The 18042-nt window shown below is 43.4% G+C and overlaps 1 protein-coding gene across 1 annotated transcript in view; it reads left to right on the forward strand.

Annotated features, from left to right (window-relative positions):
* UNC5D (unc-5 netrin receptor D) overlaps positions 1-18042 on the forward strand; it is a 127937-nt gene that overhangs the window by 100106 nt on the left and 9789 nt on the right. The window contains exons 7-13 of the mRNA XM_065659215.1: positions 492-656; positions 5114-5146; positions 8787-8972; positions 10740-11117; positions 12445-12529; positions 15132-15300; positions 16933-17160. Coding sequence (XP_065515287.1) covers positions 492-656; positions 5114-5146; positions 8787-8972; positions 10740-11117; positions 12445-12529; positions 15132-15300; positions 16933-17160 — 1244 coding nt within the window. The remainder of the gene's footprint in view (positions 1-491; positions 657-5113; positions 5147-8786; positions 8973-10739; positions 11118-12444; positions 12530-15131; positions 15301-16932; positions 17161-18042) is intronic.

The following is an 18042-nucleotide window of genomic DNA, read 5'->3' on the forward strand; positions in this document are numbered from 1 at the left end:
AGGGTCAGAGACAGCTATAAATCAGTCAGCAAAGCAACAGATTGATCCTCTCTCCTGCTCAGGGCATTAGCCAAAAGTCTGCAGGGCCGGGTCTGCTCTGGTCTTTTTGTAGATGTCACCATCCCTGCTCTGGTAGGAAAATGCACGGCCTCGACGTCAGCCTGGCTTCAGGTAGAGTTTGTGCTGAAACTTCAGAAGCCGATAGCTGGGTGCCCAAGGAAATGTTTCCTCCTGCAGTTTTAATTGACTCTGCTTGCAGAGTGTTACATACCGGTGCTATTCTAAAAGCTCCCATGCTGCACGCTTGGGGTGGAGCATCCTAATGCTGGATTTTAACATCACATCTGACCAAACTGTTTCTCTCTCCTCGGAATGAAACTTTACTTGCTGTGACCTGAGGAGAGATAGGAAACAGGTATTCTCGGTAGGACCTTGACCACACCAGCTCAGTACACAGTGATGATGCTTGCTTCTCCTTCCTCCCCATTCAGTGGATGGAAGCTGGGAGGTGTGGAGCGAGTGGTCTGTGTGCAGCCCCGAGTGCGAGCACCTGCGGGTTCGGGAATGCATCGCGCCGCCTCCCCGCAACGGGGGCAAATACTGCGAGGGCGTGAGCCAGGAGTCGGAGAACTGCACGGAAGGGCTCTGCATTCAAGGTGAGGAACAGTTGGCGCTCGGTTGGGATTGGGAGGTACGGTCTGAAATGTGTGCTGTGAGCCAGGGAGGGCAGCGTGCGCCGCACACCCGTGTCAGCGCAGCGCTCGTAGCTCAAATACTGCTGCGAAAGAGATGATTTTCAGAGGGCTGCGTGTGTGAAAGCGGAAATCCACACAGCACACACTTTACCTGGAAGTTGTGAGTTTGAAAATCCAAGTAAAGGCTTTTTGCAACGTGTAATTACAACCACATGCTGCAACACATTTCAGTGTCCTGCTCGGCCTTCTACCTTGTCTTGCAAGTGAGCCAGCAAAGCCCCACAATGAATGCTCTTGGCGCAAGAGCTGTTTAAGGTCAAAGTTTATTCCATTTGTTGCCTTTAACACAGAAGATAAATAAAAGCAAGTCTACTTCATGGTGAGTTCAGGATCTACATCTGCATGGCCTGCAGCTTGAGCGAGAGGTGGGTTCCTCAACAGGAAGACAGAGGGGGGATGTCAGCTGCTCCAAACAGTTCATCACAGGGGGTATGACCCAGGGTTGGGGCTGGCTTTTTCTGGCAGATACCAAGGTAGTGTTGGCTGTGGGAAGTAAAGCAGGTTGCCTTCTGAAAGATGCTGCAGAGAAACATCGAGGATGAAAGCAAACCTACTTCAGGCCTAAGGAGGCAGTTGCCAGTTCACCTTCCTCCTCAGAAAGCAGAGTTTAGAAAAGAGGATAAAAATCAAATCCATCCCGTGACAGCCCCATCGGTGATTGCACAGACAGTGCAGGCAGAGTATTTATTTTTTGCTGTTATTAAATCGGATGCCTATGAAAGAAGGCAAACTGACAACCCCAGAGACACAGTTCTCTGTTTATCCACAGAATAGATTACAACAAAGCCGAGCTTCCAAGCTCCTGCTTTACTTCAGCTCCTCTGGTAATGTGCCCTGTTAAGAACACCAATAGCAAGCACTAGACGCAAGCCCACAGCACCAAGTGATGTGATAGGTGGGCTGCTGGAATAGTTATAACGTGACAACTAACTTAGTTTTAATAATTACCCGAATTATTAATTACTATTTTCGGTGTGTGTCAGATGCTTTGTATAAAGTCAAGTCTTTGTATCCGGGTCTGTCCCTCTGCTTTATGTTCGTACAGCCCCTGATGCAAAGATTATGGTTAATGAACCACTAACCTGACTCATGGCACCGCAGTAAAAAAGAAAAATGCCCCAACGAGTTGAAATCAATGGAACCAGCCCAGGATTCACCACTGCCTCTACACAAGAATTCCAATTCTTCGCCATGGCATTTAGAATCACTTTATAGATGCAGTTTTAAGAACATGGGGGTTTGCACCCCCATGTGCAAACAGAAGTCGGTGGTGCATGTCTGAAAACAAGTGTCTGGAATAGCAAAGTCTTTCAGCTGCAAATCGCTTTCCTACAAATGGGACCTAAAGTGCTCTTAATTGACTTAAAATGTTCTTAATACGCTGTGTGTAAAGAACTTGCCGCCTTTAAATAAATGGATCATTATGGGTAAAAAGATACAAAAAGCCTGTTTGAAAATGGGAGTAAATTTTGCACAGATGGAATCAACCTGTGTCACTGTGGAACACAAAGCTTGTAAAATGCAACTTTGATGTCGAAATGAACTATCAGAATCATTTTACAAAGGATAAGTGGCATAAGTAATAAACCCCACATTTTATGATTTAAATGAAAAGCCATTTAAAATCTAAGCCTACTCGGGGTGCATGTATTGACATCAAAGCAACGCTATTTAAAATTAACACAACGAAATTCTCAGCTTATGCTGAATATCAGTGGGGGGGATCTGCTGCTGCTGCTGCTGGATTTTCCCTGCAAAGGTGAGATGGGATTTGGGGAAACTGAACTACCAACAATACTCTGAAATGAATTCAAAGACAAACAGAAGGCAAGATTCTGTCTCTGCTGCAAACACCAGCAATTCTGCACCTAATAGTGGGATCAGAAACTGATCTCCAGGTATTTGGAGGTGGGGGGGAGAAGGATTTCTAGTTTGGAGTTGAGCGTGTTGTCAGGATTATCCTTTGTGTAACAGCACTTGTTTGGAACTGAGTGAGGTCTGAGTAGTAAAAGAGGAAGCTAAAGCCCCAGTGACATGAAAGCTGCTGCTATTGGGTAATGAGTGGAGCTGCCATCAGCTCTGGGCTGTGTGTTCTCTGTGTTACACCAGCTCCTCTCCTCTGCCCGGGTGGGGGTACCAGGAAGCGTTCAGAGTCTCCTGTTTCTTTCATCTTTGATTGTGCTGCTATTCCTCCTTTATGGGTCGAGCTGTATGTATCTACCTGTGGCAGAGTATTTTTAGGGCTGTAATTGCTTTCTCAGCTAACAGGAATTGATGCAATTACCCTGTTTTTTAAAACTCCTTTTCCCCTGTTCATCTTCCAGTCTGTGCCTTTTCTGCTCTGCCTTCCATCCCCTGGGGAACTGTGAAGGAAATGCAGTGCTGCGCTACAGAAAACTAATCTCCTGGAGGTTATTTATCAGGCGCAACTTGTTAACTTGGTTCCTTTTGTGAGGCAAAAATAGAAATGAAACATTTCTTTGGTTAACAAGTAAGAACTTCAATGTAAGTAAGGGCGAGAGTGTAAGATGCCAGGAAAGCACAGGGCAGATTGAACTGGCAGTAAAAATACTAATCCCTAGCATGGATTTCCAAGCTTGGAGTCAGTCGGTGAAGAGGAGATAACCTGGGGTCTCCTCACAGGTACTTGGTCCCTGACAGGAAAGGCTGGGCAGCGCCCGGAAGTGATGCTCTTCCATCCTCAGGCACGTCCTGTTCCTCGCTTTGGCGTTTGATTTTCTGGATGGATCCAGACAGTCCAGTCTGTAACTGAGGAGCAGCTGAAAGCGCTCTTCTTTCAGGGTATTTCTTCTAGGACTTGTAACAACGGAACAGATAGAAACTTAAACGCAGGAGAAAGGTAGAATTAGTTGGGGATCTGATAGGTAGGGAAGATTGCCGGGCTGGGAGGAAACTGGAGGCTGACCCAGTCCAAATCCCTTACACTCACACGATTCCTGATACCTTACTCGTTTCTTGCATATTTGTTCTTTCGTTGTTGATTCCTACCAGTATTCTCCATAGTACACTCTTCCATGGTGGATTTCTCTCTGTCTTGCAGAGGTGAAATCTTTTTCTTTGCTTAATAGAAGAGAGGGTTTCACAGAGCATTTTGATTTACTTTTATCTATGTGCTTTAATGTTATGTTTTATAACTTCAAAACCCATTGATTTCTTTTCCCAGTGCCCCCAAAAGAAACAAACAAGTAGGCCATCAGCAGATGAAGTACAAACATGTTTTTTTACTAATGCATCATAAATCACCAGTAATTTTGTTTTCCATTTCTCAGTCAGCCATGGTACTGAGTATTGCCAAGAGGCTTCTGGGCCCAGCAATCCCACCAGGCTGGCTGGGAAATGCATTTCAGTCTCTGCTGTAGGGAGCGCGATGTCAGCAGCATCAAACTGTTTGTTTCTATTGCAGAGCTCAGTCTGATACTGTTCAGTTGCTGTTTATGTCCATCATTTCCAGCAAAGATAAAAACAACCTTAAGAAGGGAAACCCCCACCCAGCAAACTTTGGCAAAGCCCAAATCCAAGACTCTTTTGGGTTAAGTAGTAGTAAACTGATCATGTTTTGAGATAGTAAAAATAACAGAAGGTGCCTCCTAATCCATTTGCTTTACATCATCACCCAGCAAAACACTCAACTGAGCATCCTGGACCGTGACGTGGTTTCCACTAAGGCACAGGATTGAAGTAACGCTGGTTGTGCTGATAACCCACCCCTGAGGAAGCCAGTCCCAGATCCTTCATCCAAAAACATCAAAAGATAAACCAGGGAACAACTCAGTCAAAGGGAATTTCCTTAGAACTCAAATATAATTGCGTATGTGTGCTAGTCTATTCATCTGTGTGTTCTTTATATACACATATAGATGCCATTATTACATATTAAATTACAGCAACCATATTTAGATACATAAATGTGAATATATTGTACATGTTTCTATTTTATAAATTACTTGTTTAATTGTCCATTACCTTTCTATCTATCAAACACATAAGGAAATAATCAATTCTTAACTCCCTTTGCCATGTGAGCTGCTTCAAAGCATTGAATTTCCTTGCTGCTATATAATATTCCAAATCAAAGCACCCAGTAAAACTAACAGAGTTGAATTAACCAAGGGAGAAATTATGGCAAAGAAACACCCTGAAAGAAAGAGATTTAGAAACAGAGAAAGGGGAAAGAAATTGAAGGGAAAGCTATGGACAACATAAAATATTCACATTGTGAGCAAACAAGGAGACGATGTTTCATGTCTTAGAGCTACACAGAAGCGATAGAGGAAACAGATATGCTCCATGTAAATTTATTAAGTGCAACTTTCTCTCTCTCTCTCTCTCTCTCTCAGATAAAAAACCTCTTCATGAAATAAAATCCCAAAGTAAGTTATTTTTTTTTTCTCTCGTAAATATGATTTTTCTCCTCTTCTCTGCCATTCTGTTTGCTCAGGAGCTGAATAAAGCTGAAGGCTGTGCGAAAGGCTTTCATAGCTACTGACAGCATCTTCTTAGCAACTTTGTGGTGGTAGTTTTAGCCTGAAAATAGTCATTTGTGTCTGAGTGGGAGCCCTTTCTGCATCGTGCATGGCTTGACACTGGCCTCTTGCGGGCCTGTAATTAGAAAATGAGAAATTAATACAGGGGTTTGTGCTTTCTTGGTTCCACCACTGGCTCTGAACTTGTTCAGCTCCTTTCAGTGTTTGTCTATCAGCTGGTGAAGGGGCTTTATCTGCATTACCCTATAGACAATTATCATTTACACGCTGCTGGGGGCTTCTCTCCTGCACTTTTTGTTTCTGAGACTTAGACTGATTTCAGTGGCATTCTAGTTTAGAGCAGCACATTTGGAGTGAACTGACTGAAGGATACAATTTCATCCAACCGACAGTCAGGCTCTGTGCACAGAACATTGCTTTGTTCTGTCATAAACCCTGTGCAAAGTTTGCAGGATTTCTGTTTAATTTCCAGCAAAAAAAAAAAAAAAAATCACTGAATTCTGGCAAATAGATTTATCAACACATTTTTGGCTTCATTCCTTTCAAGGACTTAAATCAATAACCCACCTGTACTGAGAAGAAACACATGCAGTTTGCATTGTTTGAGATGGTCCAGCTTCTGGAGAGTAAGAGGTGTTTGAACTGAGCTTAGGAATTGCTGTGGTTTTACCGGCACAGTTCCCGTTTAATTAGAGAGTCTTGAAAGAATATCAGTCCAATCACTTTATTTTGTGATTTATTAAAGAAGTAACTTCAGTGGAATTGATTTTCTCATGTAAGAACCCAGGAGAACTAATGGGTTTGGTTGTAGCTGTGGGGTTAGAGCCACAGAACAGCTCGTTGCTCTTCAGCAGAACAGGACCTTGGTTTAAGAGTGCATGAACTGATGCAAAATCAAAGTCAATTATGAGGATCATTGAGAAACAACCTGTTTTACCAAATAACCTCTTGCACAGTTCTCTGGGTTTTGCTCCTTGTTCTCAACAACGATGTGAGGGAGTGGGAACCACAATGAGGGACAGGGAAGCAGGGCAGGGTGGGAAGCTGGAAAACCCTTCCCTCTCTCATAGCAAACTCTAATGGCAAACAGGGGATGTATGCCCTGCCATAGCTCCTGGAAAGCACTTATTGTAAATGAGATAATTTAATCAATTACGTTTCTAATGTACTAAACCAAATGTTTCATTTTCTGCTCCTGCACATCTTAAATTATCTTCAGGTGCTTTATGAAACTTAATCATAGTTAATAGAAACTTCATTACCATCAAATGTGCTTTCAATAAATGTTGTGTAACAGTGTCAGGAGGTGGAGTGAAATATAGGCTACAATTACCACCGACCTGTATCCCGGCACTGGAACGGCTGAACTCGCGATGCTCCAGCAGAGTCCCTGCGCCGCTGGCCAGGAGGATGCGCTTCATTACACAGTAATTGGTTGACTAGAAATGTTTTCTTTTCTAGTTTGTTTGTTTTTCACTTTGGTCCCTTCTGGGAACAAATGAAAGCAGAAAATGAGCCCGTTCTCCCGTGTGCCATGCTTTCCTTTTGTCTTTAATGTCTGCTCTCCCGCAGAAGGAACAAGCCATTAGATAAGAGAGGAAGGTTGAAGAGATTTGGAATAGCTCTTCCAAGTCATCTATGAAACGGAACAATGCCCATTTTATTAAAGAGAAGAAAATTCAATCAGAAGAATTGTAGGATTTTTTTAATAATAATATCATTTATAGAAAATTATGGAATTGAAGCTTAGGGATGCTCCAGAGTATTCACTAAAAGCAAGATTCTCTCCAGAAAGAGTTTGAGTCAGACTGTTCTCAGGTTGAAAGTTCTGTTCTTGCTCTCAGCTTTAACCCGTGTACGACAGTCGTGCGCAGTTATAAAAGTACGAAACTTAAATTACCCGACGTCTGAATCAATTGAACAGAAGCAGCCAAGCTATTTATGTAGATTTAGAGTAATAAATTGCACTTACTCACAGGTGGGAACTTGAGGTGTGTTTTATATTCTGGTTCTGATGGTAAGAGATCAATTTTCTACCTGTTGCCATTATGGTGGCAGTAATTTTTTACTGATAGGTTATTTCTGCGTGTTTCAGGCTTTAGAATTTAGTATCCCACGAAGGTAGAAAAGGCAATTCAAATTTTCAGCACTTTTCTGTTTTCAAGTAATGATCAAAATGAAGGGCTTAAAGAGGCGTTATGGTGAAATAACCACCAGCTCTCGGTGCTTCTGTAGGAAGGAGAAGACCCCCCCTTGATGCCAAGTTTCTCCCACCACATCCCTTCTCTTAGCTTATTCATTGTACTAAATACCCACAAAAATGAAGTCAGCAATAGAGTCTGCAACAACAAAACAGCTTGGGAATAGAAAACTGGAAGAAACAGAGACACAATCAGTTTCTGTACTTTTTTTTCTGCACCTGATTCTAGAGGATAGACCAGAGGTAAACCAGTACGTGATTGGCACTGGACTGGGATTCAGGCTGGCCTGGTTTGATGTGCGGGGTTTCCAGCCCTCCCTTAGGACCCTGTCTTTCTGCATTTCCTTTTCCTGTCTGGTGTAAGGGAATATGGGCATCTCCCATTGTTAGTCCCATACAATTACCTTGCCAGCCAACAGCTTCCTTTCTGCAATGCCTGACTCTCTGGGATTCTTTCCAACCTTTTACTTTGGGGCAAATGTAATGTTCTAGGAAGTGGGTTAGAGCTGTTATACCTGGCAGAAGCCTTCCCCCAAATACTAAGTGATTTCAGTACTTGGCTATTTATTATTTCTGTCCATTGTGGTTTATTTACCAATACTGAGGGGTCTGGATTTCCTGGTTACTTCTTGTCTCTGGCATTTGTTACAAATAAATGCACTTTGTGTACCAAGTGCTCCACACTAGACAGCAGAAGTACCACATACAGGGTAACAGATGATGTATAGGGTTAATCCAGGTTTCTCTCCTCCTCGAAACCAGAGTTTGGCATTAAGGGAACTATCCAAGACAAGTAATGCCAAGTAATTTAATTTCATGGTACGTGGTCCCAAATCCCAGAAGATCTCGGATAGTGGGACTGGGTAATTCAATTACATAATATTGCAGGTTTCATTCGGATTCACTCAAAGCACTGAGTTCTTTTTCTCTGCTGTAAGTTTCAAGTCTTAGAAAACTTGGTTGTGAGCTTAATGCACAGGTGCCAGCACAGACAAGGTTTGGGTTTTAAAGACTGAAGGTCTTGAAGTGGGATCTCCTCAGCCCCTCTGAGCAGTGGGATGGGACTGGTCCTTCCTGTACTAAAGCTCCTATGGAAAAGGAAGGGGAGGGGAGAAAGCTGCACGAAGATTTATCAGGGGATTCACGACCCCCTGGATCAGCTTCAGAACTCAAATCTTAAACTCAGTGATAGAAAGACTCAGCCTTTCAGGACTGTGATCGATGCCTCAAGCTTTCCCTCCCCCGCCTCAGATCACCCCTCTGCTCACTCCAGGCAGAACGTTTCTCTGTGTGTTGCTGACTTGGCACCCGCTTTTCTCCTTTCAGACATTGAGGCTGCCAGTGACATCGCCCTGTACTCTGGCCTGGGAGCCGCAGTCATTGCTGTAGCCGTGCTGGTGGTTGGCGTCACCCTGTACAGGCGGAGTCAGAGTGAGTACGGCGTGGATGTGATTGATTCATCTGCACTGACAGGAGGCTTCCAGACATTTAATTTTAAAACAGTCAGACAAGGTTAGTGTTGTGATTTCATCTTCTCCTCTCCAGAGCTCCTACTGCAAAGCGATACTAAGCTCATATTCAATGAGTGGTGGTGGGAGGGCGGCTTATTGCTGAGCAGCTGTGCTGAAAGCTGCGGTACAAGGAATGGGATCTGGTGGTTAGAGCTGTCTCTTACTGTCTGTGCTGTCTGTCATGGCAACATGGACAAGTGCAGAATCTTTCTTGACCAAGTGCTTTAGAAATACTGTCCCCAGCTTTTACAATGACATTTGTGACTTAGAAAAAGCCCAAACAAATCAAAACAACCCCAGGAAGCACGTCTGCAGTTCCTTGCCATTCTGCTACAGACCTTCTATTTCCTTTCCTCTGTTAGAAGTGACGAGTTTTTACTGTTCTTTCAAGAAACCCAACTTTAAGTATTTTATAAGCTGCTGTTAACATGCAGATGTCCCCATTCTGTGGGGAATGAACACGTACTGATGTGAAAAACTCAGGAAAGCCACCAACACAACACAACATGGCAGAAATACTTCCTTCCACTAAAAGCAGCTCTCAGGTGTTCTCTGGGATGTTACTGCCTTTGGACAGAAAGGAAGGGGAGGAATACACGTGGTGATCACTTCCAAAGAGTGTGTTTCTTTAATTCTGTGCTGACATTCTATCACAGAGACCTGCCTTACAGTGGGTGTGCTGGTGGGGGGTGAAACATCCCCGTGTCTCTCCTCTCTTTGGGAAGGACAAAGATGTTGCACAGTTTGAGGGGGGTCTGTGGTCTTTACACTTGCTTTACTTTCTGGGAGACCAGGCATGTACTGCAGGAGACTGGATCAAGGGAGACAAGGATGTTCGAAGGATGTTTACTCACTCATTTAAAACTCCAAGCCTTTAATTAGAGTCATGTAATTCCTAGTGACTGTCTCAAATGGTGACTTTTTCCTTTTAAAGTCTGGTTTTGAGTCTGGGGAATTGTTGGACTTAACGCTTCAAAACCATTCGTTCTGGATGCTCTAAAATACCTGAGCGTGGCAGTTTCTCATATGCCAGGATGTGATCAGTTCAGTGCCAGGTGCTTGGGGCTCTCTGTCTTGGGGGGGTTTAAGAAGAAGAGCATTTGTAAACTAAACAGTTCAGCTGGAAAAAGGCCAGCTCTCAGGATTTGCTGAGAGAAGGGAGCACGTTCCTGACATGTGGACAACCGACCAGTGGGATCCGAATTCTGTTCTGTGGAGAAATGTATTTCTAATGTGAGCAACCCAGCCTGCAGCCCCTTACTAAAACCAAAAAAAACCACAAAAAAAACCCTAACAAAAAAGGACCAAACCAGCCAAAAAATTCAGACCCCAAATCTATCCTTTCCTTCTCTTTTTTTCAGAGGGTTTTCTGAGATAAAGTGCTCCTAAATGAGTAACTCTGGTGGTTTTTTCCTACATTACTCTTGTCCCGCTTCCTTGTCGACCCACTTTCCCTCCCACATGAAGTTATCATTCACAGTGAAGGTCTGCAGGTGGAGAGAAAGGAAAGAGGCATTCACACAAACCTGAATCCCAAACAAAAGGAAGTTCCTTTTGGCTTCCTGCACTCTGGAACTGCCTCAAGTGCAGCAGGCACCGTGGTCAGAGTACTTGTTAGATCTGTGGCACCATTTCCTCTGATTTTAACATCAGCTTATGTGATATTTTTTGAGCCCTGAGGGTATCAGGAAGGAAGAGCAAGTCTTTGATTGCGATTTCTGTGTACCACCTCGACACAGTCACTAACTCCGGGTCTGGTTCCTCCCAGGTAATTCCCTGCTTTTGAACTCATCCATGCAGCCCGACCTGACGGTGAGCAGAACATACAGTGGGCCCATCTGCCTGCAGGACCCCATAGACAAGGAGCTGATGACAGAGTCTTCACTGTTCAACCCACTGTCAGACATCAAAGTCAAAGTTCAGAGCTCATTCATGGTGTCCTTAGGGGTGGCGGAGAGAGCCGAGTACCATGGAAAGGCGCATTCTGGAACTTTTCCTCATGGCAACAATAGAGCCTTTGGTACAATACAGGCTAGAAACAAGGCTACGTACATTCAGAACCTGTCTTCTATTTCAACCACCAGTGAGCTGAAGACAACTGCCATTTTTGGACACCTGGGAGGCCGTCTAGTGGTTCCCAACACAGGTGGGTAGATCCTTTCTCATTAAAAGCATATAGAATAATTTTAGATCAAACTTAGTTTGCCTGATGGAGCGTTCTATAACTAGATAAAAGAAAGGCAAGAAAAAGGGGCTCTCTTAATGCAAATTTTGGGAAGTAGAGCGTGTTGCCCACACAGGAGATGACTGATCAGAAGAAAGCTTGTGATGAGTAGTAAAGAGGCATTATGCCTGTTTGAACTGTTATAAATTACTGCCTCTCTTGATGTTTTCAGCATGAAAGTCCTATTAATCAAAGCTGTTGCTTACTTGGATCCTGATCCAAAAGAAGGGCTCCCCAGGAAGGAGGTCGATACTGGATCAGCATCTTATATAATGGGGTCATATTCAAAGCGGAATCTACAGCATCAACATCTGACTGCGTTAACATTGTCAGACTTCATTATGTGACTGAAGGCTGCGGCATATAACAAACAGCCGTCCCTGGAGATCGGCTTCCTCTCTTTCCGAGAGGACTCCAGCATGCCTTTCGGTAGCATTTGCTCCTGGCTTTCTGGGTTTCTCTTTCTTGTAGCCTAATAGCAAGACAGATTCCCAGAGTGGGGCACTTCAAAGTCAGCTGCAATTCAGGGTTGGGCTGTGCACCGAAACATCGCAGCGGAGATGCTCAATTTGCATTAAGAAGGAGAGTTTGTTTTGTGACTTCAGAGTTCTGTGGGATGAACTCTAGACTGAAGAAGTTGTTAAATTAGCTGAAAACATACGGCACCAAATTAGAATCAGATCAAGGATGTTAAAAAGCCTGGCCCTGCAGTATGTCGTACTACATCATCGTGTTCATATTATGCTGAATAAAATTCCTTATGTTGGATACTCTTGCATCAGCTGTTTCAGCCTTAAGGAAACAGCTGATGGTAGGTTTTGTTTCCACAGATTATTCCCTTTCTAAGTGGTGAAGTAGACAAAGATGTCTGCCTGTACCTGCGGGTGCAGAGCAGCCTTCAGCCACATCCAGACTCTGAATCCAGTGTCACTCAGGGACACAGAACAAAGCGAAATCGCCTGTTTAAGAGCTCTGTTGGAGCGAGAAGTTTTTAGGCATAAGGGTCTATATGATTCTAGATAATTCCAGGCTCTAAAGCAGTTAAATATCAGTAACTATGTGGTTCATATTAATAATGCATTTTCCTTTCATCTAATACAATGTTGCAGCAGAACCACTATTTCAGAAGAGCGTTCCTCTGCTCCCACAGTTGGCCTCTGTAGGTGGTGTAGATCAGAGGCCAGCTGTGCACTGCTCCTTACCTCCAGAGCCTTTCCCAAAGGTAAGTTCTGGCTTCGCTCTTTTGTAGGAGTCAGTTTGCTGATACCGCATGGAGCAATTCCTGAGGAGAGTTCATGGGAAATCTACCTTGCCATCACTCAAAAGGATTCGAGGTAAGAAGGACATTAGATTGGATCTAAGGAGGAAATTCTTTCCTGTGAGGGTGGTGAGGCACTGGAATGGGTTGCCCAGGGAGGTTGTGAGTGCTCCATCCCTGGCAGTGTTCAAGGCCAGGTTGGACAAAGCCTTGGATGGGATGGTTTAGTGTGAGGTGTCCCTGCCCATGGCAGGGGGGTTGGAACTGGATGATCTTGAGGTCCTTTCCAACCCTAACTGTTCTATGATTCTATGACATAAAAAAATCACACACACACACACACCCCCGCCTTGTTCCACCATCAGGTCTCTGGTGCAGATGCTCATGATAATCCATTGAGAGAGTAAATACTGAAAGGCAAATACTAAATTCTTCCCTGAAATTCACTGCATCCAGAGGAAAAAAAGAAGGATACTTGTCATAGTTTCCTCTTCACTTCCTTGCTTCTCTAGTTAACCTTCACAGTATTCCAGCATGGAATGGGAATATTAAATGCTGGCATTTGGTAATGTTTCCCTTTCCTGCCTTGCCTAATAAATGGCTCAGAACTGCATGAGAGTCTTAATGCCATGTCACTTATTACACAGAGATGACTCTTGCTACTTGCAACAAGTGTGAGAGTTCATCTAATTAACCAATTTCAGTTCATTTGGCATTAAATAATTCCCAGAACTCCCATATGTTTGTCCAATATGTTCTACAAGGGGAAGGATTCTTTAAAGGCATTAAATAGCTCCTTTCAGCCTGGCCCATCATCGGTCACTCACACACCCTGCTGCTGATGCTGGCTGTGGAGTCGGTGATGACAGAGTGGCCCTGGCACTTTCCGTAACTTAGGGAAAAATAAAGATGTATAAAAGTTGGCTCGAGGGTTTCTAATTTGGAGACGTTTGTCTTTGTATTTGATATTTAAGAAATGATGATTTCTTAAATTAGCTGTAAGGAGGTGATTTAGGGTAACTGCTGTAAGGGTTTATTTTAAGGCAATCAAATACCGTTTGTAAAGGGTAGCAGTGGCTGGGGTTAAGTGATGGAGTTCTGTGTTTCCCTAGCAATGCAGGAGTTGTGAAAAACTGTTTGTTATTCCTAGGCATAAGCAGAAGCAAGTAGCATTCTGCTTCCAACTCTTTGCTCTGAGTACTCATTCGGGGATCAGGTCAACAGATCTTGGGCATCTGTAAAGGCAGTGGGGCTGCTGCTGCCGCCAAGATGCTCTGTTGTGGCTTTTGTTCTCATTCCAGTCTTCACCTCACAAACACTTGCACGTGTAGTCTATAGTACACTGAAATTGTTAAAACTTCTCAAGTCTTTAGCAAGAATGGTGGGGCTTAAGTGCACTTCTAAGCTCCTGCTATTGCAGTTGAGAGTGCGGATGCTATCCCAAGGTGAGGTGAGAGATGTGCAAAGTCAATTTGCAGGGTTGGAATCTGACTGATTTAAGAGCAGGGCGACACCTAAGTGTGCCTACATGAGAGCTACATTCACTTAAAGCTGTTATCCAAGGTGGTTTGGGTAACTCGGGTTTTAATGCAATAGCCACGGAGCATGCAGGCAGGGGAGGGGTTTGCTCTGTTGCTATTGCAAAGCTCTGAAGGGTAAAGTTGTTGTTAGCTTGAGATGTGACAGTGGTGTTATATCCTAATTTAAGGAGGGATTTTTCCCTTACTTAGAGCTTGTTTTTAATATTTTATATCTGGGTTGAGGTTGCTGTCCGTATTTTTATCTTGGAAACACCATTTACTTTGTTTTTAAACCAAAACCAACAGGCAAGATGCTTCAGTTGCTTGGTTTAATGTCTGAGTGTCACCCAGTTTGTCACTGGCTCTGCACAGGTATTCAGTGTAAGGGGTACAGAAACACATTTAATGTGGGGTGGGGTTGAATTTAGATTGGAATGAAAGAAAAGAAATGCTTCTTGTGAGATACTTCATCTTTCTAACTTAGCAAGCAGTTAATGTGACCAGCCACAGGTGCTTATATAGTTGGATGAGATGAATCCCCAGACTTAACTGGGTGATGGGCGCTCCATGGGCTGTGAGGGAGCCCATGTGCACAAATGTACTTCCAGAGCTCTAGGTTTCAGCAGAGCGGTCCCATCCCTCCCCGCTGCTGTAGGTTACACAGAGCTTGTTCTTGCTGCAGGATAGGAATGTGTTTGCAAAGCAGGGAGCTCGCACTCAATCTGGGAAAATTCATCAGACTGTGTTTTTAAACCATAATTTGTTTTATCTTCACTACTGTGAAAATATTGTTGATGACAGGCTTTGAAGGCAGAATTAGATGGTAATACTACCAGCTGGTGCATAAAGCAGGGCTGACTTGCACACAGCAATTTGAGTAGTGGATTTGGTTTAAGCAAATTGAAATGTGATTTTTTTAAAGACCAGAATCCTAAAGTGACCAGCCAACAATCTGAGTTAGATGTGGCCTAATGGTTTTGTTTCATCTCCAGCTACTGCTTCTACATGAGAATTAGCACAGTAATTGGATTCTTATCCTTAGATGTAACGGATGAGGGAGGGACTTAGGGGTTTAACTAAAATATTTTAAACTTTGCAGTTCACTTCTCCGTATTAAAATTGCCTGACAGGCGTTATTGTCTTTCTCCCCCCTCCAAGCCTACAGCCAGAGGGCACGGATGTTCTTCTAGGGCCAGAAGTCACGTGCGGGCCCTCAGAGGTGGCTGTCAGCACCCCCTTTGCCCTGACCATCCCGCACTGCGCACAGGTCAATTCGGAGCACTGGAACATTCACCTGAAGAAACGGACACAGCAGGGAAAATGGGAGGTAAGTTCAGACTTCCCTCACTCTTAAAAGGTGCTAATGGTGGACGCAGGGTTACTCGTGCTCTTGCAGGCACAGGGCACAGATTATGTGACAGAAACAAGCAGCTTAAGAGAGAGATTTTGCATATTGTTAAGGAGCAGCTAAACTGGTTTCAGCTATTTCACTAAGGTGTGCCGAAAACTTAATGGTCTACCCCATATGACAGGAGACACTGTCTGGTTTCTCAGATCACTTAATAGCAGAGCCAGTCAATCAGTCAATTGTTTTGATAGATCACAGCTCCCACAGAGCCCCATGACACGACAGATCATTATGTCCAGGAATTTATCATGACATAAAGTTCTGGAACTGGTTAAAAATACACACTTCACATACATCTCATTTCTTTTTAACCTAGAAGGTTAAAAATCTTGTCTCTGTACATGTCATTTTAATGGGCATTCAGTGACCACACTGTGCTCATAACCTCTGAAGGATTAGTGTACATGCAATGAAATATTTTGCTTTTTTAAACATATATTTTCTAGGCCTGATTTACTGGGAAATTAAGCTTTGTGCATTCGTGACATGGGCTTCTGATCATTTGGGTCTGTCCACCTGCATACTTTAAGCCCACTGGCCATCTTTGAAACTGCTCAGTAGGCAGCAGTCTCCATCATGTTAAACCTCCTGCATCATTTGCAACGACAGCCTACTAACAATACTCCTGAAGGGACAGCTAAAGCATGAACCAAACTGTTGTTCACCATTACATAAATCCACACAGGACAGAAAGGTGCTGAATATCCCAGCTATGAAGTGTTCACTGTACACAGTAGAACCCCAGAACTCAGTAATGAGACACAAGTCCATAGTTGATCAGATTTTATTGCGCTGCTGCTGATGGACCTGCCTGGTTCTTTGCATTTTAAGGGGGAAAACAGTAGTTAACACAGTCCCAGGTACCATAACTCACTTTAGAGAAGAGGATAAAGCACTATGTTTGCTGCTCCCATTTAAACCATTGCGAGTTCAGCTTAGGTTTCCTACTTTAAATGCATTCAGTACTTAGTCGGCTCCATTGTGTTGGTTACAAACACCCTGGAATTAATAAGGAGCAGAACACCAGGCTGCAAACTGCTCAAACTGCAAACTGCATCATCTAATGATGTCGTAATGCAGAATCAAGAGTAGTTTTTAGGTACAAATAACATAACTGTAATGCATGCTCTGAAAGGAAGTCAAATACCAACAAGTAAATACCAAATACCAGTAAGCAAACCAAATTCAAGGTTTGCTTATTGACTTTAGGTAATTTAACTTGACATTAGGGGAAAAATTAGCTAGCAAGTCAAGAGCACTTGGAAAAAAGATGCTAAAATTGCTTACGCATCATCATTATTATTAGCTGCTGTACACACTTGAGTTCTGCACAGAGCACTGCCATAAATCCTAGTCCTGCCTCAGGGCTAAGCTGGGAGTATTTACTCACCTCCCCTTCCCTGAGGTTAACATGAGTAGAGAGTTTGCAGACTGGCCCTCAGAAATGCTTTCTGTTCCCGTTGAGTGAAAATAAATGTTGTGACTCCTATTGTCAAGGCCTATTGATTTTATTATTATACTTTATTTTTAAACCTGAATTTCATTTTGCAGGAAGTGATGTCTGTGGAAGAGGAAACTACTTCTTGCTACTGCCTGTTGGATCCTTATGCCTGTCACATTCTCTTAAACAGCTTTGGAACTTATGCTCTTATTGGAAAACCGATCTCTGACTGTGCCGTTCGACAGCTGAAAGTCGCCGTTTTTGGCTGCCTGTCTTGCAATTCTCTGGATTACAATCTGAGAGTGTATTGTATGGATAACACGCCTTGTGCGTTTCAGGTACATGGTTTCCCTTTACTAACTTGTTTTTGTTTGTCTTCCATAGAGTATTAACATTCCTTTATTCCTGGGGACAATCCCTGGGCTCAAATAGATGAGAATACTGTCTTTTTTTATGCCACTTCTGCATGATTTGGAATAAGTCCCTTAATTTCTCTGCACTGTTGTTTGACTTGTGGATTTATGCTGCAAGAGCGGCAGGACAGCCACACTGTCCTTTCGTTGCTGGCCAGGTAGAGGGAACCCCACTTTGTCCCCATTCCAGAGTAACCAGAAGCCACGTAGCCATGCGTAACACAGCACCAAGCAGAAGGTTAGGCTGGGCTCAGTGCCTTGGATCTGCGGGGCCAAGGCAGAGCTGGCTTGCATCTGGAGCTGAGTGCTCCTGCACTACACAAAGACAGTGTAAGTCTTTACCACCTCGTGTCTAGTATTTATCAGCTTTACACTCTCGTTAGTCAGTACAGGATTTCCTCTCCTGTTTAAAATTTGAGCAAGAAGAAAGAGATTTCCCTCCCCATCTCTTTAAACAAAAATTCAATTACAATTGTGTATTTCCCCTCTAAAAAAAAGCCCAAAACACAACACAAAACCCCACAAAACAATCCCCGAGTGGCAATTAAAACTAGCAAGATATTTCTACATGGTGTTCCAGGATAAAACAATGCCATTCACTGGCTTTTGCAGCCTTAGGAAACTCAGAAGCTTTAACAAAATGGTTTTCTTTTGGGAGCTGAAATGAAGACAGTTGTGACAGATGAATTTCTGCTTCCCCTTCCTATCATACAGAATAGAAACATGAATCTTAATGAAGCAAGCACTAATGTCTGTGTGCTTCTACTAAAAGCAAAGCCACTGAAAGCATTGTTAAAGACTAACAAT

The sequence above is a fragment of the Lathamus discolor genome, chromosome 22 (assembly GCF_037157495.1).
Source record: "Lathamus discolor isolate bLatDis1 chromosome 22, bLatDis1.hap1, whole genome shotgun sequence".
Taxonomy (NCBI): Eukaryota; Metazoa; Chordata; class Aves; order Psittaciformes; family Psittacidae; genus Lathamus; species Lathamus discolor.